The sequence below is a fragment of the Pectinophora gossypiella genome, chromosome 21 (genome assembly GCF_024362695.1).
Source record: "Pectinophora gossypiella chromosome 21, ilPecGoss1.1, whole genome shotgun sequence".
NCBI lineage: Eukaryota > Metazoa > Arthropoda > Insecta > Lepidoptera > Gelechiidae > Pectinophora > Pectinophora gossypiella.
Genome location: NC_065424.1, coordinates 785293 through 799540, shown reverse-complemented (window position 1 = coordinate 799540; position 14248 = coordinate 785293). Strand labels below are relative to the sequence as shown.

The 14248-nt window shown below is 36.0% G+C and overlaps 2 protein-coding genes across 2 annotated transcripts; one reads left to right on the top strand and one right to left on the bottom strand.

The window, feature by feature from the left end:
• Window positions 1-217: 217 nt before the first annotated feature.
• On the top strand, window positions 218-13799 carry LOC126376755 (uncharacterized). Its single transcript, XM_050024325.1, has 4 exons — window positions 218-322; window positions 12285-12356; window positions 12437-12805; window positions 13404-13799. The coding sequence occupies exons 3-4, from the start codon at window positions 12473-12475 to the stop codon at window positions 13533-13535; spliced, it is 465 nt and encodes a 154-aa protein (XP_049880282.1). The 5' UTR covers window positions 218-322; window positions 12285-12356; window positions 12437-12472; the 3' UTR covers window positions 13536-13799.
• Window positions 1441-5379, bottom strand: LOC126376626 (uncharacterized). The gene is made up of 2 exons (XM_050024144.1): window positions 3128-5379; window positions 1441-2429 (listed from the first exon to the last, which is right to left on the bottom strand). The coding sequence occupies exons 1-2, from the start codon at window positions 3424-3426 to the stop codon at window positions 1541-1543; spliced, it is 1188 nt and encodes a 395-aa protein (XP_049880101.1). The 5' UTR covers window positions 3427-5379; the 3' UTR covers window positions 1441-1540.
• Window positions 13800-14248: the final 449 nt, after the last annotated feature.

The window sequence follows — 14248 nt, the reverse complement described above, 5'->3', positions numbered from 1 at the left end:
CACGCTGGGAAAAAGTTATGTCAGATTGTCATTTATTTGATGTAATGACGATGGCAAGGGGAAACCTTGACGTAGGAAGGCGCTAATTTTAAAGAGAAAATTTTTCAAAAAATAATATCTCTGTTAATATTCTCAAATTCTATCTGTAAATACTATATTATTGCTGTTTTAGGTATAATTTGTAAATAAATAAATAAGAAAGCAGGATGGGGAGAAGGAAAAAAGGAAAAGAGATGAAAACGGCGTGTGTGATCGTCCTCTTTCCAGCGATTATTCTACGGAATCTGATGACGACGAAGTTGATAGGTACCAGTCCTACAAGGTACCAAACTACTCACGTAAATACCCAGATAATTCAAATCGAACAGAGTTTATTGTGTTTCTAACACACAAAAAGGAAGATCAATTCTTCTCTGATAAAGACCGTCTGGCCCTCTCATAAGGGCTTCGAAAGCACTGTGTGTCACAGAGAAGCGCCATCTAGCGCAAACCTATTATAACAATTTGAAACACATTTAAACAATTTATCCAAATCTGATTTATTTATAAACATTATGGTAAAGTCGTATCGCAATTTCCTTTTTCAACCCTTATTAGGACACTGGTTTCAAAACGTACCACTTTGTATTTAGGGGTTTTGAACACACTTATTGTTCATTTGTGTACGACAAAATGTCAATGTGAGTTATTTTACAAATTGAGCCATCACTCGTGTGTAACCGAACGAATATTTTTGAAAAAACGTAAATTTCAAAAGTGTCACTTTGTGGTTATTTTCGCGTGTGTTTGCGGATATTTCTGAGAAAAATGTCGAAAAAAAATCCGGTAAGTGATATTGTATTTATGATTATGAGCTTATTGTTGTAAATTATATTTTCTATATATGGCAACTCGCCCGTAAAAATTTCTCTTCTCTCTGCGACACTGATATATGTGTGCCCTTTCGCAAATAAATTAATTCAAGTGGATTCGGCGTATTTTATTGTGAAGAAACGATACAAACCTCTTCATAATTTGGTACTTCGAGAGCCGGTGCAAGCGTTCCAGTGCGGAATTTATTTAGCAATAAGGCCGTTTATTGTTCTTATGTTTTTATTCGTATGTTTATGTCCTTTGTATATGTCGTTGTGCAATAGGGCGCCTTCAAATTTGCCGCTAAGTGCCGCGCGGAGGCAGCGCGTCTGCAGCGCTGCGGTCGCGCTGCTTTGTAAATCCATACAGATAAAAAACGCGCGATTGCAGCGCTGCGCTCGCGCTGCAATCGCGCATCAGTTCATCGATCGACTAGTGACGTTGCGCACGTGTCTATATGTTGTTCAAGTCTAAACATGAACGAAAATCAGATTGAAGAATTTATCGATGAAGTTGAAAGTCGTCCAGCGATATGGGATTCGAGGTCCGACAAGTACAGCAATAAAATCGAAAAGAAAAAGGCTTGGGAAGAAATATGTAATAAATTTATTGAAAATTTTACAAACAAGACCGCAAGTGAAAAAAATGAAGCATGTAAGTATACCTACATATTTTTAACACAACTTCTTTATATTTTCATCGTTTGCCATGACAATTCTCCTTCTGGACTAACAAAATAATCAGCTAGTGTATCACGTATAGTCGTAGCACTTATTTGTGGGTGATTATTTTGATTTTGTTGTATGTTTTGTAAATCGTATCTCAGCATTGTTGGGTTGGAGCTGGATTGCTTTGAATCCGTCTTCCTAAGTAAATTATGTAACACACAACACGCGCGAACGATATCTTCAGCAAAGGGTATTTGTACATTTATCGGACGATGAAGAATTCTCCACTTATTTGCCATTATGCCAAACGAACACTCAATGTATCTTCTTGCCCTCGATAAACGATAGTTGAAAATACGTTTCTTCTCATTTAGGTGATTGCCAGCGTAAGGTCGTTGTATAAAATTACTAATTCCGAATGCTTCGTCACCAATGAAAATAAAAGGCACTGGTGGTCCATCATTTGTAATTGGCAACGGATTGGGAATATTTAAGTCCTGTTCATGTAGTCTTTTGTAAAAGTTACTATTTTTGAAAATTTGCGAATCAGAAGCTTTTCCATATGACCCAACATCTATGTACGTAAAACAATAGTTTGAGTCACATATCGCTAAAAGAACAATAGAAAAGTAATTTTTATAATTGTAATATAGAGAACCACTATGCTCTGGTTTGATTACTCTTATATGTTTTCCATCAATAGCACCCAAGCAATTAGGGAAATTGGCCTTAGTGTAATATCCGTTAGCAATAATTAACCAATCTTCTTCTTGAAGCTCAGGTATATAAATAGTATGGAGGTTTTCGTATATTGCTCGACAAACTTCTCTGACAATAGCACAAATCGTAGAAAGTCCACGATTATACGTATGATATAAATTTGTAAGACTGCAACCTTCTGCCAAGAACCTGTAAATAAAAATTTTGATTGTAATTTTTTTTCAGCTATACTACTGCAACGCAAATGGAAAAACCTAAGGGATTCTTATAGTCGTGAACTTAATAAGCAAAGAGCATCAAAGAGTGGATCAGCTGCCTCATCACATCGAAAATATCAACATTTTGACCGACTTCAATTTATATCGTGTTTGTCGGAGACCAGACCTATTGATATTTCTACTCAGCCCTCGACATCAAAAAAGAGGAAAGTTTCGGAGCAGCCGGTAGAAGATGACACTAATAAAATTTTGAAAATACTCATTGAAAGAATGCAAAAAAAAGATGAATCTATTGAAAATGATGGCGATCGGTGTTTTTTATTATCATTATTAAGTGATTTTAAGAAAATACCTGAACACCGCAAGACGGACGCAAAGTACGAAATGATCGGTCTGATACGACGATTTATCAATGATAATTTCGAATATTCTTATCAACAACATCATGGCTACTTTACTTCTACGAATCAATCAAGCCAAAGCCCAGCCAATGTGTCAATACAAGAATCACCATCACAACTGACTGATATGTCGTCTATTTATGAGAATTTGTTTTCAGAGAGTAATGACAATATTTAAAAATAGTAATAAGAAAAATGTGTAATGTGATTTACTTAAAAAATAAAACAATTATTAATATGTATTTTTTTTTTATAATTTTTTACTCACCTGAGTGTTATAAATAGTCTCTCTTCAGCACAAATAGTATTTTTGAAGGTTGTATTTTGTTTTCCAATATAAGGTTCTAAACGAGAAAGTAATTCGTAGAATTGTTTTCTTGACAGTCTTAAATAATTCTGAAATTTTTGATCACTGTAACTTTTCACTTTATAAAATTCAGTTTGTTGGGTTATACAAAATAATGGCAACGTTGTCTTAGGCTTCTTTTTTTTTTGTTTTTTGTTCAAAATTCTTTTTTTTTTTATCAATAGTAACACTAAGAGCAGTGTTTCTTCGTCTGAGTCCATCGTAAAACTAAAATACAACTCTACCGTTCTCAAACATAGCGACGGCAGCGCGACTGCAGCGCTGCAGACGCGCTGCCTCCGCGCGGCACCTTGCGGCAAATTTGAAGGCGCCCTAAGACTCTGCAATTAATTCTGCCTGAAACTTTTCAAAGAGCGACCTCATATTTAGGTGAGTACTTAACGAAATCCTGTATCTACTGTTAAATTAGCAAAAGGGCATTAGTCAACGAAATATGATTTGCACCTTTTTTTTTGACGTGACTTATTGTAGATTTGCCGCAGATGACATTAACTACTTGGCCGGACAAATGGGGAGCGCTGAAGGCTCTCACCCTGTACAACGTTTAAGACAACAGGCCTGAGGGTGCCCAGTTGGGTTTGACACTCGGCTCAGGGCGTCATCTGAGAGGAAAAATATTTGAAAGAATTAATCGACCCTAGTAGGTCGATAGCGATAAGCGCTGTTTGAGGGAAGTCGTCGACCACGCCGGTGGGGTCGGTATCGGAGTCCTGAAGTGTTTGGTGTCGCGAGCTGATTGGCTGCCTCTATGGCTAGAGTAATCGGGTCGTCGGGATTTTGTATTACCTGTAGACGGTGGATTTGAGAGGGACTTCTGGTCATCATAACTCGACCACGGCACGAAGAATAGATGGCTATATCATCCGCAAATAAAGCTAGTTCGGTGTTAGGGGATTTGGGAATGTCACTAGTATGCAATGAAAATAGTAAAGGGGAGAGGACAGAGCCTTGTGGGACTCCGGCATGTATCGGGTGCGGTGACAAGAGCGTATCTTCCACGCGGTAGCGAAAGGTTCGATTTGAGAGGAAGTCTCTTGAAACACGTTTTTTTTAACTTCCCACTTGGCTGTATGGCATACAGGTGAGTGCCTACGCGCCGGGAAGAAGTTATGTCCGTTTGACATTTCGTTTACGCGATGACGATGGCAATTTAAAAATTATTTTTTAAAGTGGTGTATAAGCCACATATATAATGATGGAAGGATGGTGAGGTCGTCTGGTGAGTGTTTTGATGGTTATTATCGTGGAACGTTGGCAATTATGAGCTACATATGTTCATGACAATGACCTAACCTCATTTTCTTTCTTTCAGTATAGAACCAATGGTTTAGTCCATCGATTAGGGGGAATGCTGTTATAATATCGTCCCACGTGATGTGGTGAGTGTTTTTACCTATAATTCCGCGTCGTAACGGGGTTGACAGAGCTGTAACATGTCATTTTGTTGCAGGGGTCTAAGTCCAACGTCAAAGTTCAACTAGAATGATCAACTGTAAAGTCTAACTTCAAAGATCAACTTCAAGGTCTACCTTCAGGGCCTGGTTCCCCAGCCATGACTACCATTGGTGTTCATGATCTGCTTTTGCCGTCAGGGACAGTTCCTGCTGCGGTCATCAATGTAATTCTAGTTTGGTGTTAGAATCTCTGTATACCATCTGGATATCCCTTTTTCATGGCTAATTTAACTTATTATGGACAGTGTCATTTTCTCAAGTTGTTATCCTACTAATACATGGAGTTTTTATACTCAATAAATTCTCCATGCCTTTTGTCCAGGACCTGCCGTCCTGACACTTTACCTATCCCAATGAGGATAAAACCTAGTTGTTTAGAAATAATACTAAGTTACGATAACATGTTATAGTAAAAGACTCGTTTCTTAATTTACATTAGTATGTATAGCAACCGACTGACTTCTCATTGTTTCTATTGTTAAATTGTTAAACCAATTATACCATTGTTAAAAGTGAAATCTTTATTATTTCCAACACCTTGGCTTTGTTTGCAATAGGAGGGGATCTTCTACACGGCGCTCAACATTATTAATCATATTCTCTCTCTATTCTCTGAGTTCGGTGCCTAATTCCCCGCCCTGGGAAACTAATATCTCATTACAATATAACATTAATAGTAACAATTCAATGACAGAATTATACCCCTGAGGGAAACTTTCTTACACTGTTACACTCTTATGATGTGCACGAGACGGTCTGGCACTCCCAGTGAATAAAGCTTGTAGATCAAGCTGTTGGCAACATCCAACAAAATTATTATTTTTTACTTCTTAATTCATAAAATGGCAATACTTTCCTCTTCTTCTACGATCAACGGTGTAACAACGCAAATTGTGTGTGCTTAATTATCTAATAAAACTACGTGGTCAACTCTAAAGTCGCTGTATTCTTTAACATCTTCTACACCAGGCAGAGCACAACAACATCTGTGTGCGACAAAGCCGTTGTGCCAGATTTTGTCGAACGCTTTCGCCATATCGAAGAAGAGCGCTCCCGTAGCGACAGGTGTTTTAAGTTTAATCTACTAGAGATATGTTCAACAATGCACTTGTTAAACGCAGGAGTGCTTGGTTCTAAAACCAAACTGCTCCGGTGGAATAAGACTTGGATTCGGCGTAGTCCCGTAATCTAGCAAATATGAGCCGCTCATAAATCTTTCCCATGGTATTGAGGAGACTTATGGGGCGGTAACTCGAAGGTTCGTTTTTAGGTTTCCCAGGCTTTGGTATACCAATTACAATCTAATCTATTAATAACTAATCTAATCTATCTATTTAATCTATTTCTGTGTATTGTCTAAACGGATTTGCTGAAAAAAAAAAAAAAAAAAACAAGGGCCAAACTACATAAAACTGATACTTGACGTACAAACCAAATGAACTAATGTGACATTAGTTGACAGGTGCGTTCAGGAAGCGGGAATCGTATCTTTTTTTAGCTTTGGATGAGCTTTGAAAATTGTGACGATGCTGGAGCGTAAGACGTAGACTACACTGTAAAGCCGTCTCGAACAAGGAGCAACAAGTATCCATAGTGTAATTCTGCGAAAGAACAGCCTGTGGCCAAGTATCTGTCAAAAATAAAAATAGCATGTTATTATTATTTTCAGGTTTTTCACTAGCATAAAAATGGAAAAGTATCCGAGAAAATTACATAAGGGAGTCTAAACGGCAAAAAAACTTTCATCTGGGTCTGGATCCTCCAAACATGTACCATACTTCGGAAAACTAAAATTACTCGAGAGTTCCATAGTAAATAAGGATACAGAGAATAATTACGCAACCCCTGCCGCAACATATTCTGATTTAAACAATGCGGAAAGTGAAGACTTGATACCACCTGCAAAAGAACACATTAAAGGAACAAGGAAAAAACAAAAAGTAAATGCAGTGGGTTGTAATACTTTTTTTTGACACTTCGGCCTTGGCTGTATGACATGCGAGTGGGTGCCTGCACGCTGGGAAAAAGTTATGTCAGATTGTCATTTATTTGATGTAATGACGATGGCAAGGGGAAACCTTGACGTAGGAAGGCGCTAATTTTAAAGAGAAAATTTTTCAAAAAATAATATCTCTGTAAATATTCTCAAATTCTATCTGTAAATACTATATTATTGCTGTTTTAGGTATAATTTGTAAATAAATAAATAAGAAAGCAGGATGGGGAGAAGGAAAAAAGGAAAAGAGATGAAAACGGCGTGTGTGATCGTCCTCTTTCCAGCGATTATTCTACGGAATCTGATGACGACGAAGTTGATAGGTACCAGTCCTACAAGGTACCAAACTACTCACGTAAATACCCAGATAATTCAAATCGAACAGAGTTTATTGTGTTTCTAACACACAAAAAGGAAGATCAATTCTTCTCTGATAAAGACCGTCTGGCCCTCTCATAAGGGCTTCGAAAGCACTGTGTGTCACAGAGAAGCGCCATCTAGCGCAAACCTATTATAACAATTTGAAACACATTTAAACAATTTATCCAAATCTGATTTATTTATAAACATTATGGTAAAGTCGTATCGCAATTTCCTTTTTCAACCCTTATTAGGACACTGGTTTCAAAACGTACCACTTTGTATTTAGGGGTTTTGAACACACTTATTGTTCAATTGTGTACGACAAAATGTCAATGTGAGTTATTTTACAAATTGAGCCATCACTCGTGTGTAACCGAACGAATATTTTTGAAAAAACGTAAATTTAAAAAGTGTCACTTTGTGGTTATTTTCGCGTGTGTCTGCGGATATTTCTGAGAAAAATGTCGAAAAAAATCCGGTAAGTGATATTGTATTTATGATTATGAGCTTATCGTTGTAAATTATATTTTTTATATATGGCAACTCGCCCGTAAAATTTCTCTTCTCTCTGCGACACTGATATATGTGTGCCCTTTCGCAAATAAATTAATTCAAGGGGATTCGCCGTATTTTGTTGTGAAGAAACGATACAAACCTCTTCATAATTTGGTACTTCGAGAGCCGGTGCAAGCGTTCCAGTGCGGAATTTATTTAGCAATAAGGCCACTTATTGTTCTTATGTTTTTATTCGTATGTTTATGTCCTTTGTATATGTCGTTGTGCAATAAAGTATTATTGATTGATTGAATTTCATCGCAAGTTAACAACATTTTCGGCGGGCGGCGGCGGCTAGACGCTATATATTTCGTCAAGATTTCGTCTTGAATCCGACCGACTACGCTGCGAGAACGAGTCCATAAGAATACGAATCAAGAATCCGACTCCGAACTGAAGAAACCAGCTGTTCATAATATAATTATGTTCTTCAAATACCAGAACATTTCGTATTTAAATCACAGCAATCTGATCAGAATGAGGAAGAAAACACTACAGCTGCGGAAATAAACATTCAGGAAAGCGCAACTTCCTTGCTGGAGCAAGCAATAAGAGACTTTGGGGGTTTTGATCAAACACCAGAAGAACAATAACAAAAGAAAATAATAATAGTCATAAGCTATTTCTTATTAGATAGTGGTATAAGTAAGTAGGACGACAGACCAAAACCCTCCAATCCAAAAAGATTACATAACCCCTAAAAAATGAAAAAGACAATAATGTTTCACATATGTACATTAAACACCAGAGCATTGAGAAAAGCCGAAAGTCTTTACGTCACTATACACATAAGTGTCACTTTCACGTGTAATTATTCAACTTCAACTATATTTTGATAATGGAAAACAAAGAAAACATGAATTGTGTGGAGAAAAAAGAGTGGTGAAAATTGGTCGCAAGGAGAAAAGGTAAAAATTATCTACTTATGTTATTTTTCACACGGCCTGCATGGTCCAGTGGTTTGAGCGTTAGTCTCACGATCCTGAATTCGATTCCCAGTGGGGACATGTCGATCACAAAATTTTCACCAGGTTGGGTAAGGTCGGTAATCGATCTTACTATCCACACGATAAGAAGATTATCTACACAACTGTCGTGGTGTTTCTTGATATTCCCGGATTGACTCTATCAAATTATATTTTTACTTATTTTATCCTCACAGGACGTTTTTTATAGAAATAATGCGGGATTCTGCATCTATTATTGAAAATAAACAAACGGACACCAATACTAATTAAAAAAAAAAAGATTTTGGAATGGATTAACGTCCAAAACAAGTATGTCTTATTTTATTAGGCTTTAATGGTACAAATAAAGATATTATTATTATATTATTCTACAAACACTACAAAATAATTATATCATAGTGAGATCAATAACATAGGTATTCATTTACATATAATAAATATTTCAGATTAACTCTTTCAGTCTTGGTGGTTAGTGTCACTAACCACCTCTTTCCGAATTGTTTCATTTAATTCAACGCCATCTAACGAAAATCAAGTGAACTATCATTAAAGTTCGAGTAATGATTGACCAGATACGACCGTTAGGCGGCACACTGAATGAATGACAGTTTAATTGTTTTGAATTGAATATTGCGCTAACGTGTTTTTATGCAAGTGTTTGATAAAAAGTACTGTGAATTGGGTAAGTACGCTTTTTTCTTTCATGTTTTGTACTCAACGTGTTCTCCTATACCTATTCTTTACGTATTCACATAAAGTTACGTTTACTTTTGCATTTTCAATTAATTCTAACAAATGAAATATGGTGGTTAGTAAACTAACCACCGTGACTGTTGTGGTCATATAGTCATAAAGTAATTACATAGGTTTTTTTGTATTTATTTCAGTATGTCGCGGCTCAATGATAGACAAATCGCAGAATAACTGTTGGAAGAGATTCCTTCAGGTATCGAGAGTAACTGCAGCGATGAGGATAATGAAGAAGACCCACAAGATCATCCAAATTCGCTGGTGTTAGGCGATTTGATTGAAGAAGTTCCAGTAACCGATTTTGACAACTTTGATCCCGATGATGACATCCCTTTGTCTAGCTTAGTATGCGAAAATCCTGATACTACAGAGTCCACCACCATAAATTCAGACAGACCGACTATTAAAGCTCCGAAATGGAAGAAAAATTACAGAATGGATATACCAGGTGAGTTTTCTGAAAGTGTGCGTATTACTGATGAAATTCTTAGCATGGAGAATGTAACGCCTCTTTTACTATTTCGCCGTTTTTGGACAGAACATTTACAAGATATTTTATGTTTTCAAACAAACTTGTATGCTACTCAATCAGGAAAGCCTTATACACCTGCCACTACAGAAGAACTGGATATCTTTATCGCTTTGAATTTGGTTATGGGAATAAAAAAGTTGCCGAGCTATAGAGATTACTGGTCGTCAGCTCCTGATTTGCATGACAGCTATGTTTCGAAGTTCATGAGCTTCAATAGATTCAGTTGGCTTTTGAATAATTTACATGTAAATGATAACAGCGTTATGCCCGACAGAAATAGCTTAGATTTTGACAAACTTTATAAAATTAGACCTCTACTCGATATTCTAAAACTAAATTTTAGGAAAAACTACAAGTCATCTGAAAAAGTTGCTATTGATGAGAGCATGATAAAATTTAAAGGCAGAAATTATTTGAAGCAATATATGCCGAAAAAACCGACTAAAAGGGGGTATAAAGTTTGGATGATGTGTGCTCAGTCAGGGTACTGCCTGGATTTTGATTTATACACAGGTAAGCAAGGTGCTAACGTAGAAACTGACTTAGGTGGTAAAGTTGTCAGGAATTTTTGCGAAGATCTGAAAGGCAAAAATCATAAGGTATATTTTGACAATTACTTTAATAGTTACCCTTTGCAAGTAAAATTACGAGATGACAAAATATTTGCTTGTGGAACAGTAAATTCAAATAGAAAGTTATTGCCGACGCTAAAAGAAGACAAGCATTTGCAAAGAGGTGAACACGATTACCGGATTAGTGACACAAAAATAAGTGTTCTGAAATGGAAAGATAAGAGATCTGTTTTTATTTTATCAAACTACCATGATCCTAAGAATGTCGGAAAAGTTACCCGCAGAGAGCGCGACGGTACTAGTATTGAAATGTCCTGCCCAGAAGCAGTGAAAGACTATAATGCAAATATGAATTTTGTCGATAAATTTGATCAACTAAAAGGAAGTTATGCGGTTGACAGAAAATCCCATAAGTGGTGGCACAGAATTTTTTTTCATTTCCTTGACTGTTGTGTTGTCAATGCTTTTCTAATTTATAAAGAACTGCAGTCCTCTTCACGCCCAGATCTTAGTCAGTTGACTTTGAAAGAGTACAGACGAAGCGTATACCAGGGCTTACTAGCGCCATCATATGTCAGAAACAAATCAAGGCCTGAATCAGTAAACAGCAATCGCAGTTCTGCCGCGTCTTCTCCAGGTCCTGCATCTATTAAACGCCACAAGCCTACGGTCCCTCAGGAAATTCGCCTTGAATGCAGTCGCCATCAACCTGAAAGAAGCACTTCGAGGAGATGCTGCAAATGTAGCACCAAAATATCTCCAGTTCGTACTGTATGGCAATGTAATACATGTAAGGTCCCACTTTGCTTGCGCAAAGGAAAAACATGTTTTGCAGATTTCCATAAAAAGTAATTTTTAATTTTGCATGTGGAAACTTTATTATTATCCTTAAAATTAATAAAAATCATACTGGATCTATCATTGTTTTGTTTGTACCATCAGTCATGGTGGTTAGTGCTACTGACCACCTCATTCCTCAAAAGCCTTAATACCTAGATTTTTTTTTTCTACTTCTTGTGATATTTTAGTGGTAAATGATGCTAAAATTATACCATAAATGTTTAAGATATTTTATATGTAAAAGCATGACTGAAAGAGTTAAAAGAAGTCAGTGGTGTACATAGAGACATCCCACAATTAAAAGGCTTGTGGAGAAGAACGAAGTTAGCAGCCAAGAAAACTGTCTGAGCACCAAAGAGCTAGCTAGCTCTTGCAGCTGTGAACAGCTGTTCGAGCCACGGGTGGAGGCCAACAACCACCATCACCGTCACAAAAAGTGCTAACCGTCGTAGATTTATGTCTAACAGACTTCATTGAAGATGAGAACAAGTTTGACAATGATGGAGTTTCACCATTAAGGATAAGTACAGTACTACTACTACTACTAGTAGTAGTAGGAAAACTGCACAAGTTCTCAGTAAATTGGAATGCGATTTTAATAAGTTTGTATGTATAAATACATGATTATTTCAAGCTTATTAACAGTTCAATGTATCTTTACAGAGCCAAGATGATGTAGATAAAGTGCACAATAGCACAGTTCTTTACGATATGGACATAAATGAGGAATGTATGTTTGGAAGTTATCTATCTTGCTACCTCGGTGTACTGTTATTTATATACCATGTATAAAGTATTGTAACGAGGCTGTATAGCGTTTAAAATAAAAAGCTAACAGCGATTAAACGCACGGCCCCTCATGCCTTTTCGCTTACGCTCTCTCTCTCTCTCGCTCTCGCGCCGAATGGCAGCGGATTGTTATTCTGTATCTTAATATTTTCTTTAATTCTTTCTCTTCGAGAACCCTGTAACATCTGTTTAAAAATAAATTATTACCACAATATTAAAGTATTTAATTTTCATTACAGGACATTGAAAAAGAACCTGAAATATCTTTCATTAAAGAAATTATAACTGTCGCAAACATTCACAACAATCAGGTAAAATTATTTATGATTGTATGTTTTAAATATTTTTCATATTTTAAAATGTCCTGATAATGTATTAATCATTGTTACAGGTGCAAATAACATCAGCTGAAAATACACCAACGGAAATGATAACCGAAGGGTCAGGAACAAAGAGTAACAAAATCAATTATATCATAGTGAGATCAATAACATATTCATTTACATATGATAAATATATCAGATTAAAAGAAGTCAGTGGTGTACATAGAGACATCCCACAATTAAAAGGCTTGTGGAGAACAACGAAGTTAGCAGCCAAGAAAACTGTGTCTGAGCACCAAAGAGCTATTCGAGCCACGGGTGGAGGCCAACAACCACCATCACCGTCACAAAAAGTGCTAATCATCGTAGATTTATGGCCAACAGACTTCATTGAAGATGAGAACAAGTTTGACAGTGATGGAGTTTCACTATTTATAGTAAGGATAAGTTGTGTAATTTTCAGTAAATTAGAATGCGATTTTAATAAGTTTGACTGTATGTACAGGGTGTTAGTGACATCGTAACGAATACTCAGAGGGATGATTCAGACCATGATTCTGAGTTAATATCAAGTGGAATTTTGCGTCGCAAAATTCATGTTATTTTTTTAAATTATTTTCAATTCTATACTTTTGCGATGGAAAATTCCACTAGATATTAACTCAGAATAATCAGCTGAATCATCCCTCTCAGTATTCGTTACGATGTCACTTACACCCCATACAAGTACATACAGTAGCCATACAAGTAGGTATGGGTGTTAGTGACACTGTAATGAATACTGAAGGGGATGATTCAGACCATGATTCTGAGTCGATATCAAGTGGAATTTCCTGTCGGAGAACTTATGAAAATTTTAGAGCTTATTTAAATTATTTTCCATTCCATACTTTTGCGACGGAAAATTCCACTTGATATCAACTCAGAATCATGGCCTGAATCATCCCTCAAAGTTTTCGTTACGATGTCACTAACACCCTGTATAAACAAATTTGATTATTTTAAACTTACTAACAGTTCAATTTACCTTTACAGACCGAAGATGACATAGAAAAAGTGCACAATAGCACAGTTCTCTACGATATGGACATAAATGTATGTATGGAAGTTATCTATCATGCTACCTCGGTGTACTGTTATTTATATACCATGTATAAAGTATTGTAACGAGGCTGTATAGCGTTTAAAACAAAAAGGTAACAGCGATTAAACGAATGGCAGCGGATTGTTATTCTGTATCTTAATATTTTCTTTAATTCTTTCTCTTCGAGAACCTTGTAACATCTGTTTAAAAATAAATCATTACCACAATATTAAAGTATTTAATTTTCATAACTGGACATTGAAAAAGAACTGAAATATCTTTCATTAAAGAAATTATAACTGTCGCAAACATTCACAACAATGAGGTAAAATTATTTATGATTGTATGTTTTAAATAATTTTCATATTTTAAAATGTTCTGATAATGTATTAATCATTGTTACAGGTGCAAATAACATCAGCTGAAATTACACCGACGGAAATGAAAACCGAAGGGTCATGAACAAAGAGTAACAAAATCAAAAAAGCTAAACCTCAAGTAAAGTAAGTATAGAGAGTACGTTTTGTATTAAACATGTATTAATTAATACTGAAGTGACATGACTTCCTTATTAAGCGGATCTCAATAAGGAAGTCATGTCACTTAGAAATAAATTTAAAGAAATTAATATTTTAACTTTGGCATCGCAATATATCTTTGAAAACTTAATATATGTAAAAAAACATATAGGATTATTTGCAAAAAATAGCGATCGGCACATTGTTAATACCAGGAATAAAAATAAACTTGCTTTACAAGTCAGTCGATTACATAAGATTACTAAATCTTTTAAGGG